At 31.7% G+C, this 16910-nt stretch overlaps 2 protein-coding genes across 11 annotated transcripts; one reads left to right on the top strand and one right to left on the bottom strand.

The window, feature by feature from the left end:
* Window positions 1-1450: 1450 nt before the first annotated feature.
* Window positions 1451-2130, bottom strand: LOC111313463 (mitochondrial import receptor subunit TOM9-2-like). Its single transcript, XM_022914145.2, has one exon. It carries the CDS (start codon window positions 2002-2004, stop codon window positions 1687-1689), a length of 318 nt encoding a protein of 105 aa, XP_022769880.1. The 5' UTR covers window positions 2005-2130; the 3' UTR covers window positions 1451-1686.
* Window positions 2131-6715: 4585 nt separating this feature from the next.
* LOC111314339 (pre-mRNA-processing factor 39-1-like) lies at window positions 6716-16844 on the top strand. Of its 10 annotated transcripts, none has more exons than XM_089752355.1 (14): window positions 6716-6871; window positions 7493-7846; window positions 8505-8614; window positions 9112-9341; window positions 9950-10117; window positions 10993-11356; window positions 11851-11994; window positions 12758-12910; window positions 13000-13116; window positions 13757-13837; window positions 13962-14099; window positions 14362-14682; window positions 15851-15964; window positions 16454-16844. In XM_089752355.1, the coding sequence occupies exons 3-14, from the start codon at window positions 8513-8515 to the stop codon at window positions 16559-16561; spliced, it is 2040 nt and encodes a 679-aa protein (XP_089608481.1). In that variant the 5' UTR covers window positions 6716-6871; window positions 7493-7846; window positions 8505-8512; the 3' UTR covers window positions 16562-16844. The 10 variants fall into 10 exon arrangements, with proteins under 10 accessions (XP_089608481.1, XP_022771314.2, XP_022771317.2 ...); XM_022915579.2 differs by having other exon boundaries at window positions 7317-7846; XM_022915582.2 differs by having other exon boundaries at window positions 6716-6903; window positions 7352-7846.
* Window positions 16845-16910: the final 66 nt, after the last annotated feature.

Genomic DNA, 16910 nt, shown 5'->3' with positions numbered 1-16910 from the left:
TTTGCATGTTTTCTTTAAGCTTTATATTTTGCAGGATTTGGACCATCCATCATCCTCATCTGCATTTGCTCTGCTTCATCAGCTCTTCCTATTGCCTAACTTCACTTCGCTACAACTTATGTGTAGAGCTACGAGGAAGCTAACCAAGCAGCAGACGCCTCGAATTATTTTGAATTTTCTCCTCCTTCGCTGATCATTTGATCCCCAAAATTGCATTTCCACATGGCCATAAAGTGACAGTGATATCACCAAAAGACTGTTGAAACCTAAATGTAGTAACCAACTATTCCCCTCCATTGATTAGATGCCGAAGATCAGAGGCGAATCCAAGCATTAGTATACGGTGTTCATAGACATTTCCAAAGATGGTAAAATAAAAAAAAAATTTAAAGAAAAAATTTTTCTAAATAAAACTTCTTTCTCTAAACACATTTTCTATCGACAGAATTTAATAAATTCGACGACAGTTTTTCAAAGCGCAACACACAATAGAATTACCAATGCTTTAGACAACTAGCCGACAGATTCGTAACCATTTGAAAAACATCGACTGTTTTTTTATCCATTGATAGTTTCCAATTAAATAATACGATGTATTTTAAATTAAATAAAATGCTAAGTTTTACAGTTTAAATAAAAAAATTAATTCAATTATTATATATTATAAATGGACACCTCAAAAACAATTCTAGATCCGCCACTGGCCACTGCCAAAGATAGGAAATATAAAGACATGAAGCAGTGGTGCAATACCAGCTTATTTGGCGGATGGATTTTAGCTTATTAAACAGCAAAAGAGTACTGGTGCTCTGCATAAATTCTGTGTCCTGATCCAGATCTCTAAAGAGCGAAGCTCGAACAGAGTGGTTCTAGTGCAAGAGTGTTCTCAGAAAATCTTACATTACCCTCTTCCCCACATCCCAACCTTTCAACAAAACTTGGATAAAGGGATCACAGACATTATGTTCAATACAGAGAACATTCGACTCATCCTTGCCTACCACACCTAGCTTTCCCATCTAACAGATTCAACCACCAATGCAACTAAAATTCCTGAAGAACTTAATATCTCCCAGTTTTCTTTATGATATATCATGAAGATGGGCCTTCAAAATGAAAGTAAAAAGAACTGAAGTTAAAATCTTAACTACCTTGGTGGGACTAACTCTCATATCCCAGGAGTTCATGGTTCTTGAAATTCTAGATCTAGTTGAAGCAAATCAAGGAATTGGTGAGCTTACAACAATTCTTAACCCTACTGCAAATCCCAAGTCCCAACTATTTTTCACCAATGATAATGGTAAACAGTAAACACCGTAATGAAATTAATAGAAAGGGCGACTACTGAAATATAAGATTTCCTATATAGAAGCACGAACTCTTCAATTATCTACGTATACCATACCATCCATTTACGCTCAAATGCTGCAATGTAATCCAAAAATACTGATTAACGGCAAAGCATTCAAGTGCATTTCACTTAAAATGAACACTCTCAATTTTCAAGCACTTTATCACAACAAGAAATTGAAACTTTAAACACCAAAAAAGCAAAATCTTCAAATTTTTTTTAAACCCTAAAACTACATCGAAAAGGTTTTACTACAATAACCACGGAGGCAAATGGACTAAAACAGGCAAGAACATTGCTAAACAAAAAAAAAGCACTGATATGACCCAATACGATTATTTAAGGGCTGATGCAGTGGGCGGAGCACCTAGGAGACTAGCTTGCTGTAGCTCAAGCTCGTTGAACTGCTGCTCGCGGTCCATCTCGATGATCAAAGGGACAACTAAGATCAAGAAAGTTGTTCCGGCGATCCAAGCAGCTTTGCCAGTGCTACGGAGGAGCTTCTTGGAGACGAAAGTGGCGTCCCACGCGGCTTGCTTACCACGGGAAACGATCGGAGAAGAAGAGATCCTGGCGAGGATGCTTGAGTCGAGCTTGGAGGCGGATCGCCTCTCGGGTAGGGAAACTCCGCCTCGCCTGGTCTGGGCGGCCATGGTTAATGTGGAGAAGGAAGAGGGTTTTTGTTACAGGGTTTTCAATTTTCAGGTGAAGACCGAGTGAATTAACAGGGAAAATTGACTCTCTGATGCCACTTTTATAGGTCCCAGAAACTACGGAATTAGGTCCAAAGAAACAACCGAACAACGTTTTTTTATTTATCTACATAAATAAAATGTTAGTCAATTGTTCATTATGAGTACCATTTTTTTTTTTTTTTGTTTATTATTTTAAAATAATATCTTAAATAAAAATATTTTAAATATTATCAACAAATCTATTAATAATATTATGTTTTTAATTTTAAATATAAAAACAAAATAACATCTTTCTTTTGTTAAATAACCAGCTTCGTTTCCAACGAGAAGTATCAATTCAAACTTTGGGGCTGGTCCAGCACAATAATATATAGGAAATACATATAATAATGGTTTAATCATAGTAGAAGGCATGAGTTTGAGACTTGTTTTGTGGATCGGACCCAACAAGATTAAGAGCTGACTTAATCTTTTCGTTTTTTTTATTTCTTTTATTTTCAATTTAGGTTGCCCAATTTTATTTACTTAATCTAATATATATATATATATATATATTATAATAATATACATAAACAAATTTGTCATATGGGCATTTATGTGAATAACTCTCTTAAATGATAAATAGGATAACTTTTTAAAAAAATAAAATAATTTATTTTAATTACAAATTTGATAATTTTAAATTTATTCAAATATCAAAATTATTTAAATTATAATTTAAAATCAAATCAATTTAAAGATATATTTTTAAAAATTAAAAATATAAAATATGAATTTTATTTTTTTAATAAATATTCTTAGTTGTTTATCAAATAACCTTCTTTAAAAAATTATTTAATTATAAAAAATTTTCAAATATGTTTAAAAATTATAAATATTAAATTTATCCAAATCCTTTAACAATCTTTTTTTGATATCTGAAATCCTTTAAAAATCTTTTTTTATCTTGATTTAAAAAATTTTAGGTAAGACATTAAAAATTCAAGTAACTTTATGTAAAATTTTGAAAATTCAAAAAATTTTCATCCTGAATTTTTAAATAATAAGATCATCAAAACAATTATATCCATTTGAACTTTAATTATCAATTTTATATTTTAAATAAATGTAAAAATTTTAATATTATCTTTATCACTTATTGTATCTATTTTAATTTTAAAAAATTAATTTAAAAATTATTTATTTAATCCTAATTGCCACTAAATAATTCTTTTATAAATTTAAGACTACAAATATAATGTGTTATACATCAATTTTTTTTCAATAATTTTCTTAAGGTATATTCTACTACTATTGCAATTTATTTTTTTTTAACTTTTTTCTAATATTATTTTATTGTTATTACAGTTTAATTCTTTTGAAAATAATATATATTTTTATTTTTTTCACATGTTTTCTAACATTGTTCATATTTTGCATAATAATTTAGTCAAAATTATTAAAATGAAAGTATATTAATACTTATTTTGTTATTTAATTTATCATTCAATAATATATATTTTTATTTTTTAAAGAAAGGTATAATTTATTTTTATTTGATATAATATTATAGGTGTATAAATATTATTGTAAACAAAAATATCCAAATGAAAGACAAATTTTTTTGCTATTTTCAAAAAAATATATTTTTTAATGATAAGTCAATATATATAAATTTTATATATGCTAAGTTTTAAATATTTGTATATAATTTAAAAATAAACTAATTTAAATATATTCATATTAAATAAATAAAATTATTTCGTGCATAACATAAGTTATCATTTAGTTAAGAGAATATTACATGTTTAAATTTTTTCAAATTCACAATTTTCAAAATTGTATTCAACATAAATGTCATTAGAACTAATGATAAATTGACATATTTTCATGATCGTTAAATGTAACAAGGTTTTATAATAAGGTTAGCTAAGTTTTTTTTTTTTTATTTTCTTCAATCTATATTAATTAAATTTCTTATTTACAAATAAGAGTACTTTCAAACTTTTTTTTTTTAAGGTATTTCAAACCAGAGTTTTTTTTTTTTTGACAAAAATATTTTAAAATTTTTATTATCAAATAGTGGTATTTTTAAATTTCTTTTCCTAAACAGAATATTATAAGCCACATCAATGCTATGTTACCGTCATGGCAAGTATTTAAAAAAAATAAAAAATTCAAAATTAAAACATAGTAATTTTCAAAAGGTTAATTTATTGTTTTTACGATAAAATGTAATTCCAAACGCAATATTAAATGAGTTTTATATATATATATATATATATATATTGAAATTCTTGCTAAACATCTTTTTGTTTTCAACGTTGATCACTTCTAAGTATAATAACATTTTGTGATAGGTGCCGTATTTCGAATTTAATTCTAACCAAAAAAAAAATATATATATATATATATGTAACCTTGTAACTTTTTTTTTTATGCAATATAACCTTAAACTTAACTAGTCTCTCTTTCAATATTTTTATTTATTTTAATATTTTTTTATATATAGTTATTCGTATAATACATTTTTTACACACAAAATATAAATAATATATTAATACTTGCAAGTTATTCGAATTCAACTCAAATAAATTTTAACTTCAATTTAATCATTATCAAATAGATTTTGAATTCAAGGAAATTAACTTATTGAATAAGTTAAGTTCGAGCATTTTAATATTTAACTCGAGTAACTCATAAATTTAATCGAATTTTTATATTTTAATAAATATTTTTATTATTTTAATTAAAAATTATTATTTTATTTTTATATATAAATTTGAGCTTAAAGCTTAAATTTAAATACAAATAATTGAATTTTTTTTATTTAATAAAATATCATAATTAAATAAACTCAAATAACTCGATATTTATCTCAAATTAAATTTAATATTTTTGTTGTATTAACTTAGCTCGATTACAACTTTACATGAATACATATATAAAATACTTAATAACTTGTTAGATTAATATGTTTACATGTTCAATATATCATATTTTTAAAGGCGAGCATTAGTTGATTTTAATTGAATAAATTTATGAAAAATCAAAATTTAATTAAATTAGGTTTGATTTTTTTAGGTTTGGTAGTTTTGTCAGTTTAAAGGTCGATTTGGGTCAATTGGTTTGCAGTTTTACACACCAAATACCGAACTTACCTAAGAAAACCAAAAATCAACCCTTACAAAATCAAAATACCTAGTTACTCCTACTTATTTATGTTATGAAACCCAACTTTTTTTTTTTTTCTTTATGGCTTTCTCTTTCTTGCGCATGGTTCTCAACTCTTTGCCCATCTCTGGCTCTCAACCATTTTTTCTTGCCCTTTAACCCTCTCAGCCTTTTCTCAACTCTCATGCCTCTAGCATTTCAACCTTCACGTCTCATAGCCCCCTTTACCCTCACGCCTCTTAGCCCCATTCCAACTATCAATTCTCACACCTCTCGTTATTTGCTCGACTCTCGATTTGGTATATCTATTTTGACAATAATATTTAGTTTTTTAATGTTATTTTTTCTAGATTTATAATTCTTGATGTGATTGTTTGATTCTGAGTTTATGATTGAGTGTAATTTATAGATTTATCCATTGCTGTTAAAAAAATTTACATATTTTCCTCATCATTATATTTTTTTGAATTTTGTTTTACTATTGTATTTTTGAACGTGGGTAAATCTCCAACAATTGTCTTAGTTTTTTGTGTTCCACCATAGCTAGCTCTAAAATATATGCATCTTCATGTTTGTGAACTTTTTATTTTAGTTCTTTTTTTTTTTTTTGTAATTTCATTTAAAAAACTATAAAAACCGAAGAAATCAACCAAGTTAAGCCAGTTTGATTAATTTTGGTTTTCATCCCAATAATCAATCTATTTGATTTTTCAAGAGATTAAATCTGTTTAATTGATTTTTGAAATTTTGCAACTAAATCAACTAAATGCAAAGCCCTACATATTTTAAAGTCAACTTATCTTATTTTATTCATTTTCAAAACTTGTATTTATCTAAATTTATATAAAAAAAAATTATACTTTTAATTTATGATATTTATCTAAATCAAGTTACATTTAAGATAAATTATTTCATTTGGTATTAATGAATTTTCTAGATTTTATAATCACAAGTGAGATTAGTTGAATGAGACATATATTTAAAAAAATAAATTAAAAACGTGTGTTAATCTCTTAACTTTAATTGTAGAATTAAAAATTTATAGTGTCATTATATTAACTACAATTTTATATTTAATTTTTTTATTTGAGAAAAATACTTTAACTCAACTTTTTGAGTATGAGATACATGTACCAACTGTCACATTTTAATTTTAATACTTTAATTGAACCAAAAATATTTCACGTTTAAATTTGATATAATTTACATTGTATGAAATAATTATTAATAAATTTATAATTTATTTTAAAAAATTACAATTTGTAGCAAGGCACTAGACAAACCCAAATATTTCAGGCCTTAATGAAGGAAGGCCCAGTGGCCAACCTTCCTAAGTTCTGGGCAGCTGACAGGCTGGCACTAGCTGTAGCCACCAGCCATGAATCCAGAGGCCCCAAAGCCCTAAAAAAATTCCAACGGCACAGATTAAAACCATTATCCAAAAGTAGGCTCAGATATACCTCCACTCACGCGTAACCCAAACAATAAAAACCGCCGCCCGCAGAAGATTTCAGTTACCAAATGGAACATACCGTATCCGCTTTGTTTGGCTCTCTTTCTTTAGTTCTTCTTGTACTGTCCAAAAACCTTCCAAGTTTTCCAACACAAAAAAACACTCGAAATTGTTAAATTCAGAACTCTCTCAAAACGACGACGTCCTCTCCTTCTTCCCGTACGTTTCCAGCTATTTCTTTTTCGTTATCTGTATCCTGTTCTCCAATCTAGGGTTTTGGTTTTGCCATAAATGTTTAAGGTTGGATTAGGGTTTGTTTCGCAAGTTTTTGAGTTTTTAGATTGAATTGCTTTACTTTGTTCTTATAAACCGTCTTTCCTTTTTACTAGTCATCCTTGTCTATAGAGCAAGTTTTTTTTTTTTCCGCTCCAAAATATTGTTAGTTATGAATTAATTTAATTTAATGGAGGATATTGGTTATTTCAGTTTATTTTTCTTTTTTTTTTTCCGTATATTTGTTGTATGTCTGAATAAATGCTATTCTCTATAATTTTTCGAAGAAGTTAAAATTAGGAATTTTGGGAGTAAAAGAGACGTGTTTAGGTAATTTTTTGTCAGTAAATTTTTAAATGGCGTCAGTTTTGTGCCTTCTCTTGGTTGTTAGTTTCAGTTTGTATTCTCTACATTAAAGTTTCTAAGCTGGAACGGGAGATATTGAAGCATTAGTTGCTGACCCATCTGCAATTACGGATTATCTACATTAAAGTTTCTAAGCTGGAGCGGGAGATATTGAAGCATTAGTTGCTGACCCATCTGCAATTATGGATTATACATCCGCAGCTTATAATTCTACTGGTTCTAGTGCTTACCCTTCTGAGGATACTGGAGATCCTACTGCTTCTGGTGCACCAGCAGCAGGTAATTATGCTGCATCTGGTGGTGACCGAAATTCTGCTGGTCAAGAGGGTCAAATCAGTGCAATTTATGACAGAAAGCCAATTGGTGGATCGACTGATGAGAATGCTGCTGGTGTTGGAAATACAGCAGTGGATGCATCTAAAGCTACTGGTTATAATTCTTCTTTAAATGGCAATGTTGGCAATGAAGCACAAAATGCCGCAACAGTTGAGAATGGAAATGTTTTTTATAATGTGGGTGGATCTTCTGCCTCACCAGAGTTTGTGGATGGTTCTGGTATGTTTTTCTCTTCATGTTTGTTACATGTGTATGTTATGTACGAGGCACTTTCTCTTGATTTTTGTTTGTGTTGAAGGCTGGCTTATGTAATATTATTTGCAATCCTGCTTGATAATGTAGTTAAGTCTTTTGCAAAACGAGAATATAGAAGAAGAATTGTTGTTAGGGAATAAACTTTAGCTGCCTGCATAATTCTAAACTAAATTAAAAACTCTTATCTTCTTTAATCTATGTTCATATCATCTGAAAAATGAAAGTGGGCTTATTAAATGATTTTTATATTGCATTTTTATTTTTCTGCTATTTTATATCTGAAACTAACTACCCTAGAGATATGCCATAATGGATAAAAGCTCTGATAGTTTAGCCCCAAATGGCCTTTATCCACTGGCATTCTGCCATCAACATGATGTGGATGGTAGTTCTTTGGACCTCGGCACCTAGTTTTGACTATAAGTATCATTTTTCTTTATTCAACATTATGTCTTTCTTTCCTTTTTTATTATTGTTATTTTTAGTATTAGTTTTGACTATAAGTATCATTTTTCCTTATTCAACATTATGTCTTTCCTTTTTAATTATTGTTATTTTTATTATTTAAATTTAGAAAATATGAAACTCATTTTTGTTTTTTATTTTTACATTTGACTTCTAGTGCCACCTATGTCTGGTGAAGAGGATCGTTTGTGGAGTATTGTGAGAGCTAATTCTTTGAATTTTAATGCTTGGACTACATTGATTGAGGAGACAGAGAAGGTTGCAGAGGTATGTGGGCATGAATATGTGTTGGAAGGGGATAAATAAACAGACTGAGGGCTTTTACCTGTTGGAAATTTTGTTAGCTAGTTGTCTGTTGCCTAGCTAATAACTAATCTTTGCTTTTCCTTCTTTATTTGGCATGGGTAGGTGGAGAGCATGTTTTAAGATAGAATACCACTATGTAGTGGAAGAAGGAGGCTCCATACTTAAAATAAATATAACTTTGGGGAGGGACTGGAGGGCCACCTTAATAACTTTGAGAAAAGTGATGAAAGTCATATAATTATGTTAAAAACTTTCTTTGGTGGGTTGGCGGCAAAGAGTGCCACCTATCGTACATCTGTTTTTTTATTTTTCTACTCTTCTTCCTTTTTGCTTCAAATAATCTCCCCCAAAGTTGGTGGTTTCAGTTCCTCGTTCATGAACTCATTCTCTTTATTTTTCTATATATGTTTGTGCATCTTGTCTGCCAACTGATGTTTTCATCTACACTTTGTATGCAGAACAATATACTGAAAATTCGAAAAGTTTATGATGCTTTCTTGGCTGAATATCCTTTGTGTTATGGTTACTGGAAAAAGTATGCGGATCATGAAGCACGCATAGGTTCCATGGACAAAGTTGTGGAGGTTTATGAAAGAGCTGTTCAGGAAGTGACTTATTCTGTGGACATCTGGGTGCTATATTGTGCATTTGCCATAGAAACATATGGAGATCTGGAAACCATCCGAAGGTAATAAGTGTTGGTTGACTGTTGTTGTTCCTGGTCTGCATTAGGAGATCATGGTTGTTTGCTTTTCTTTGTCATGAGGATCTGGTGATTTTTGTTACTTTCTAACAATATTTTGGTATGCCTGCAACAGCAATTCCTTGCATTTATGGCGGAAAGGTTTGATGGGAATGCACTTTAGAAATGCTTTTTTTTATTCCCTTGATTTTGAGGCTACTGTACGTGTAGCAGTTGAAACAATTTTAGGATATTGACTGTGTTCCTGAGCATTTTTCACTTCCTTCTTACCCTCTCCTCTTTGAAGCCTGCTTCATAGTCATGTAGTTATCCATGAATTGTTACTTTAACCTTGACACTTTGAGGTGCGTCAATATGCAAAATGCTGCTGGGAAGATCTCGTCCAGTTAAAGGCTAGATGGCCTCTATCACTGCTTCATTTCGGACATAATTTCATTTTTATCAGGAAGGTAAATGCAGCGTTTGGATGTGTCTAGAGTGAATTGTTCATTCTGCTTCAACATCGGTCCCATTGTCTTCTGTTTTTGGACTTGTCTTCATTGTCTGAATTTTTTTCATATGTGTAATCATGATTCTGTTGCATTGTGTTTCAGGCTTTTTGAACGAGGATTAGCATATGTTGGAACTGATTATCTATCTTTCCCTCTTTGGGATAAATACATTGAATATGAATACATGCACCAGGAGTGGAGTCGCCTTGCTGTTATTTATACTAGAATATTAGAGAACCCTAATCAACATCTAGATAGGTATTTCAACAGGTAAGCTCTTATTGTGTCTCATCATGTCTAATTGTTTACGTACACTAGGTACTGTATTGCCTCATGTATGTGATTTTTTCTAATGAGATTGGCCAAATGTAAACATAACCTTGCTATCATGGTTCCATTTGGTTATTACCCATTATCATTTCTCTTTGCTTTTTCCTTTTTGCTTTTTACTTTTTACTTCTTGCACTTTGCTATAAAGGAAAAATAAGGAAATAGCTAAAAAGAAACATTAATTCATGCTTTTTGGTTGCATATAGAATTATGATCTATGTTTAATTTTTTACTTTTTATCAATGAATGCTAAATTTGGACTTTAGTCCAATAGAGCATTTTTCGCTTTTGCATATGAAGATAAATTCTTTTTCCTTCCAGAGGTAGCAAAAGTAGATATCAATGGAGTCTAAGGAGAAATATCCTCTATTTACTAATTGAATTTGAAGTAGTAGTGGTTTCTTTTCTTAAGTTGCTTGGTCATTTTGTTTAATCTTACCATCAACTGCTCACAGTTGTTTCAAGGTTACATCATGCCCATCTAAAGTGTGATGTTTTTGTTGTTTAAATGTTAATGTTTGTTGATTTTTGTGATTCAAAAGAATGCATATGTAGTCCTTGGTGAGAAATTGCAAGGTTAGAAGTCAGAACTTGGGACTTTAACTTGGACTCAAGTTTGAATCTTGGGAAGGGAAGGAGGATGAGGTTCATGGGATGGGAGAGAGCTACCTCTCGGACAGTTCAAAATGCAATGCATTTTCACATTACCTACTAAAAATAGTGATTCTGTGGATAATAATGTATGTAGTGCATCATATTATTTTGCTTTTTTTTTTTTGTAACTTGGTTATTTCCTGATTGCAATGGTATTTCAGTTTTAAAGAACTGGCTGGAAGTCGACCTATTTCAGAATTAAGAACTGCTGAGGAAGCTGCTGCCGCATCAGGTGTAGCTTCAGAGGCTGATGGACCAGTTAATGAAGGCGAGGTTCATCCTGATGCTGCAGAAGAAACTCCTAAGCCAGTAAGTTCTGGCTTAGTAGAAGCAGAAGAGTTGGAGAAGTATGTCACTGTTACAGAAGAGTTATATAAGAAAGCTAAAGAGTTCGATTCAAAGATCCTTGGTTTTGAAACAGCTATTAGAAGGCCATACTTTCATGTGCAGCCCCTCAATGTTGCTGAGCTTGAAAATTGGCATAACTACCTGGACTTTCTAGAAAGAGAGGGTGACTTCAATAAGGTATTTGCATTTACTATGCTCATCTTTCAATTTAGCATGGTTTTCAATGTTCAGTTGTCCTGTTTGTTATATATTGACTTACAGTTAAGTAAAATCTGCTGTATCATTTGCATTATTGGCTAAGTTGTTGGGTGAAGCAACTTTTTTAGATGGGAAATGTATGGAGACTAAAGCATGGATCTTCAGTTTGGTTTCTTAGAGGCTATGTACTTCAATCCCTTATTTGTTAGTGGACATTTAGGTTTGTAATGTAATGAATAGTGCATTCATTTTATATTTTTGAAGTTCCAATGTTACGCCTGCAGGTGTGGTCTTGTCTTTCTTACCATTTCTCTGTCAGGCAAGGAGGGTCCCATCATATTTGAGGGGCCTCTCTGTTCCAACGATGGAGTATTTCTTATGCATTTCTCCTTGTCCTTTGTATTATCCCTTCTTTAATGTTTTGGTGAACCAGAGTATGTTTCTGATCTTTTATATTTTCATCTGTGCATTAGGTTGTCAAATTATATGAAAGGTGCCTGATAGCCTGTGCTAATTATCCTGAGTACTGGATTAGATATGTTTTATGCATGGAAGCCAGTGGAAGCATGGATCTTGCTGATAATGCACTTGCGCGTGCTACGCAAGTCTTTGTCAAGGTATGAAGTGACAATTTGGGTTGGTTGAAAAATGCTACTGGGATGAATTTTATCTCCCTTCCATAAGAGGCGTTCGAGTTTCGGTTTCAATACTTGAACCTTTTCAACTTTGGCTTCTGTCATTTAAATATTTTAAATTTAAAATTTTGAAAAAGTTGCTTGGAAGCAAATCTTTCGAAGTTTTTTGGGTTTGTTTTTGTACATTTTAATCAGTAACAACTTTTAAATAAAAAGAAGTCAAAGTTGAAAAATTATGACCTCAAAAAGTTAAACTAAGACTATTAATGGGACAGAGGGAGCAGTATGGAGTAAGTTTCAGTTATAACTTTTAATGTATTGTTATTAACAATAGAAAATCCTTGTACATCTTGTTTAAACTGGTCCAGTTAAAGAAAATTGTAACCTGTTGTCACAAAAAATTATTTGATAGAAAATTGCGCTTCCTCCTCCCCTTGTAAATTCACCTCCAACTTCCATGCCTTGACTGAGTAAATCTAAGAATGAACACATTTTCTTTCCTTTATTTTTTATTTTCTTTTTCCTGGTTTAGGGAAACTATTTTGGCTTGTGAGTTAGTTTTTACTATTATGCATAGCCAATCTGATATTTACTTTATTATAATTGTTTGATCTTTTAGTATTGATGTCCAAAAGAAGTATAATTGATGGGTGTTCTTATGGAGACTTATGACAGCATGCTAGTTTCAACAATTTTCATTGTGTTATATTTTACTAGTATTTTCTTTGTTACCAATATTTGACAGAGGCAACCTGAGATCCATCTTTTTGCTGCTCGATTCAAGGAGCAGAATGGGGACATACCAGGTGCTAGAGCTGCATATCAACTTGTTCACAGTGAAATTTCACCTGGTCTTCTTGAAGCTATTATTAAGCATGCAAATATGGAACGCCGCCTCGTAAGATTATGCTAGCATGCCTATGTGGTTTTAAATTGTGGTAAATGTGGTTACCTGTTTCAAGTAGGTTGTATATCTTGATTCTACAGGGGAAACTTGAAGATGCCTTCTCTTTATATGAGCAAGCCATTGCCATTGAAAAAGGAAAAGAACATTCTCAAACATTGCCAATGCTGTATGCACAGTATTCTAGATTTTCATACTTGGTAGGCGGCTGTGCTTATGATGCCTAATTTCTTTTGTCTTTATTATGATATATTCATTTGAAATAAAAAGGGGTTTTTCTTTGATTCAGAGGTCAATGTCAATACTATCGATCATTTTTAAAGTATGACTGAAATTTTATGTATCACTTTTGGCTCCTTCTCTGTCTAAGTATGAACTTTGTTAATATTAGGCTACTGTTAATGTTCTTTATATTTGCTTGTTTTCTAGTTTCAAATACCATTAATGTCAACTTAAATAAGTAGTATGTCCTAGCACCTCTGTTACTATTGCCATATGGGCATTTATGTTTTCAATACGACTATTTTATATGGCTTGTATAAACTCAAGGTCTAACTGTCCATTTTACTTTATCATAGATTCCATGTCAGAAGCTGGACTTATGTCTTAAATAAAACAAAGCAACTCCTGTTACACCCTACGGTAGTTAAGGAGGTCTTCTTTGTTATTAGGTCTGTGGTTAAGGTTATAGGAAATTTTGCTGATAGAATTCAAACGAGATTTTTATTGTCTCTTTATCATTTTGTTTGATTCCCATTTAGTTCCAAGTGTTTATTGTCATTGCTAAATTCTTTCACTAATGGCCTAATATATTTCTTATCCCCTTTGATTTTGTTTTAGGTTTCTGGAAATGCAGAGAAGGCTAGGGAAATTCTAACTGGAGCACTTGACCAAGTCCAACTGTCTAAACCATTCCTTGAGGTTCTCTCTCTCTCTCTCTCTCTCTCAGAGACACACACACACACACACACATCCTTCATTACATCTTTTCTGAACATTCTCCTCTGTTATCTGATTTCTGATTTTGCTTTTGTTTCACATTTAGGCCTTAATACATTTTGAAACAATTTTGCCACGACCAAGGCAGATTGATTATTTAGAATCATTGGTTGACAAGTTTATAGCCCTGAACACGGATGGCAGTGCTGCAGACAGGGAAGATCTATCTAGCATATTTTTGGAGGTAATTTTTGTTTAAAAAAGTTGCTTGCAAATGACCTGGCTGATTGACTGCAACCATATGTAAATTGTCTGCATGTGCATTGAGTGCTAAGCAATTAAAAATGTATTCTGCTTAAACTTCTTTGTGATTTTTGGTGTTTGAAATTCTGTATTCTGTGTTCTGATTGTTTAAATTTGTTTTTACTTGGAAAAAGCTGGCCTTATGGTTAAATATTGGTACGAAAACTTTAATGGTAGCTTACCTTTAGAAAATAATTGTGCAGTTCTTGAGTCTCTTTGGAGATGTACAGTCTATTAAAAGGGCAGAAGATCGGCAGGCGAAGCTCTTTTTACCTCATAGGTCCATGTCAGAATTAAGAAAACGTCATGCTGAAGATTTTTTGTCTTCAGATAAGACAAAGCTGGCAAAATCTTACTCTGGTGCCCCTTCACCTGGTCAGTCTTTGATGGGTGCCTATCCAAATGCACTAAACCAGTGGCCAGCTGGTTATGGTGCACAGCCTCAAATTTGGCCCCCTACTTCACAGGTACAGGCACAGGCACAGGCACAGGCACAACCATGGACTACTGGCTACAGCCAACAGGTAGATTGCACATTTTAATATATCTTTTAATTGTATACCAGGGTATGCTTGTCTTATTTTCATGACTTTGTTCTAGCCTGTGAGTATGTCTGATGTTAGAAGGAAATAGTGTTAACCGGTTCTGTTTTTTATTGAAGATAGTCTAGACGTATATAATTCAGTACCTTTAATTTGTATCTCCTGTTAGAAGCACTCTGTGTTCAATGACATGTTTAAAGACTACCTTGTATTTGATCAATAAAGTGTGATGTTCATTATTAACATATTATCTTTTGACATTTGTTCTTTATAAGTTTAACATAGTGGAAAATGCTTTCTCAGTCCCGGTTTCTTAATTCTTTCTTTAGTATGTAAAAAGGGATTGAGATTGATCTTTTTCTGGTTATTCTAGATTCATCTGCAATGGCTGTGATGATCTTTGGCTTGTGCTTATTATTGACTTGTTTGCGAGATAAGTTTCTCATGGGATTTTAGTGGGGTAGATGAAATGGAAAAGTGGGTTTAGAAGCATGTTTGATCTTAAAATGTCACTGGAACTTGATGGAAATATTTTTAGGATTGCAATCAGATCAGAAATGTTGTGCAGGTTTGAATGTTAAACAAGTATCAACATTTCATATTGTTGTGAGATGAGGATGCTACATTGGATGTGTGGGAATGTAAGGAAAGACAAGATGATGAATACATGTATAAGATAAAGATACATATATATATATATATATATATATGGCAACACATTGACATTAGTTTGGACATGGAAAGAGGATACTTAATAATGCTCTAGTGAGAGTGTGATTTAATGGATATGTAGAAAGTGTAATCTAATGGATATTCGAGAGGAGAGGAAATGGATGGGCATGGTAACAAATTACCTTTCTTTTAACTTAGCTTACCGAGGATGTGGTCTTAATAGAGCAGACTATGTAACAGTAAAAGGCTTAGTTTGTCAGTTGTATGGCTTTTTATGTTAGCATTGTTATTTTATATGGTTATATGTTTGGATTATGTTTAACTTTTGTGAATGGAAAACTAGCAGAAATGTTAGCATTCAATTTATGGCTGCCAATAATCCCTTGTTGAGTGACAATGGTTTTATATAGTTTCATATTATGCTTCTTGTTGTCATTGTAATGTTTGGTTGACAATTTTATAAATTTTTTATTTGCAGGCTGCATATGGTGCATGTAGTAGTTATGGTAGCAATTATGCAACTCCACAAGTACCCACGTCAATTCCGCAAAGTGCCAGTTATGGTGCTTATCCAACTACATATCCTGTTCAGGTATGAAGTTTTCTATCTAATTGTTTCCTATTTGTTTCATAGCTAGTTGGTGAACAACAATTTCAAAAACTAGTAACACAACTATCACTATGATGCACCTAGACCAATTTCATTAATGGAAACAGGTATATCATCCCACTTGCTGCTACTCACTTTTGAAACCTGGACCTTACTTTCTTCAACCCCAAAAGTTGGAAGAATTTAAATATATATATATATATATATATATGTAAGCTTCTCTTAATAATTCTGACGTCTGAAAGATTCATCGCTCTTGCAGTGCCATATGGCAAGGACGTCTGTAACAAGAAAGTTGTTCCTTGTCATTGGACCTACTTAATAGCTCTGAGGGTAGTAGTAATCTGCACTGCAGCATGCATGTAAAATTTGAAGCTAATGTATTTAGAATGATGCTCATATAAATTTACTACTTTTCTTCTCATTCAGTATTCAAGTTTGGAGCTAATGTTTAGCTGTGGTTTTCTGTAGACCTTTCCTCAACAAAATTATGCTCAAGCAAGTGCTCCCACGGCCTTAATCCCAGCTCAGCAACCTGCTGCAGCAGTTCCTCAGACTTATTATGGGACTTACTACTGAGATGGCAATAACATGATTATCCAATTTCTTTGCTGTCTCTAATATCGTGTCTTATTATTCGTCTGTACGCTTAACCTTACCTGTACTTGCTTGTTCTAACTTGAGAAGGCTTAGAAGTTAGCCTAGGTGGACATTTTTGGGATGTTGAGTGGTGGTCCGTTTAGGCTACAGTAGTATATTGTGCATTTGGTATTTTGGTTTCTTTTTTCGTCCAATTTTAGATTTTTTTTGTGGAACTAGTACAAATGTTAGTGATTTATGGTATTTTTAGTTGAGTTTCTAATTGGAAGACCAAAAGGAAAAAAAAAAAAAAAGAAAAAAAAAGATAAAGACGAAAATATTGGTGCAA

This window comes from Durio zibethinus, chromosome 23, assembly GCF_047325235.1.
Source record: "Durio zibethinus cultivar Kanyao isolate XHJ-2024 chromosome 23, ASM4732523v1, whole genome shotgun sequence".
Lineage (NCBI taxonomy): Eukaryota > Viridiplantae > Streptophyta > Magnoliopsida > Malvales > Malvaceae > Durio > Durio zibethinus.
This window is presented reverse-complemented; position numbering and strand designations above follow the sequence as displayed.

What these genes read in the sequence shown, in the direction of transcription:
- LOC111313463 (XM_022914145.2), bottom strand. Translation starts at nt 2,004, where the DNA reads ATGGCCGCCCAGACCAGGCGAGGCGGAGTTTCCCTACCCGAGAGGCGA.
- LOC111314339 (XM_022915579.2), top strand. Translation starts at nt 7,474, where the DNA reads ATGGATTATACATCCGCAGCTTATAATTCTACTGGTTCTAGTGCTTAC. An exon ending in AGAGTTTGTGGATGGTTCTG is followed by an intron (nt 7,847 to 8,504) that starts GTATGTTTTTCT and finishes TTTGACTTCTAG; the next exon opens with TGCCACCTATGTCTGGTGAA. An exon ending in ATTCTAGATTTTCATACTTG is followed by an intron (nt 13,117 to 13,756) that starts GTAGGCGGCTGT and finishes ATTTTGTTTTAG; the next exon opens with GTTTCTGGAAATGCAGAGAA.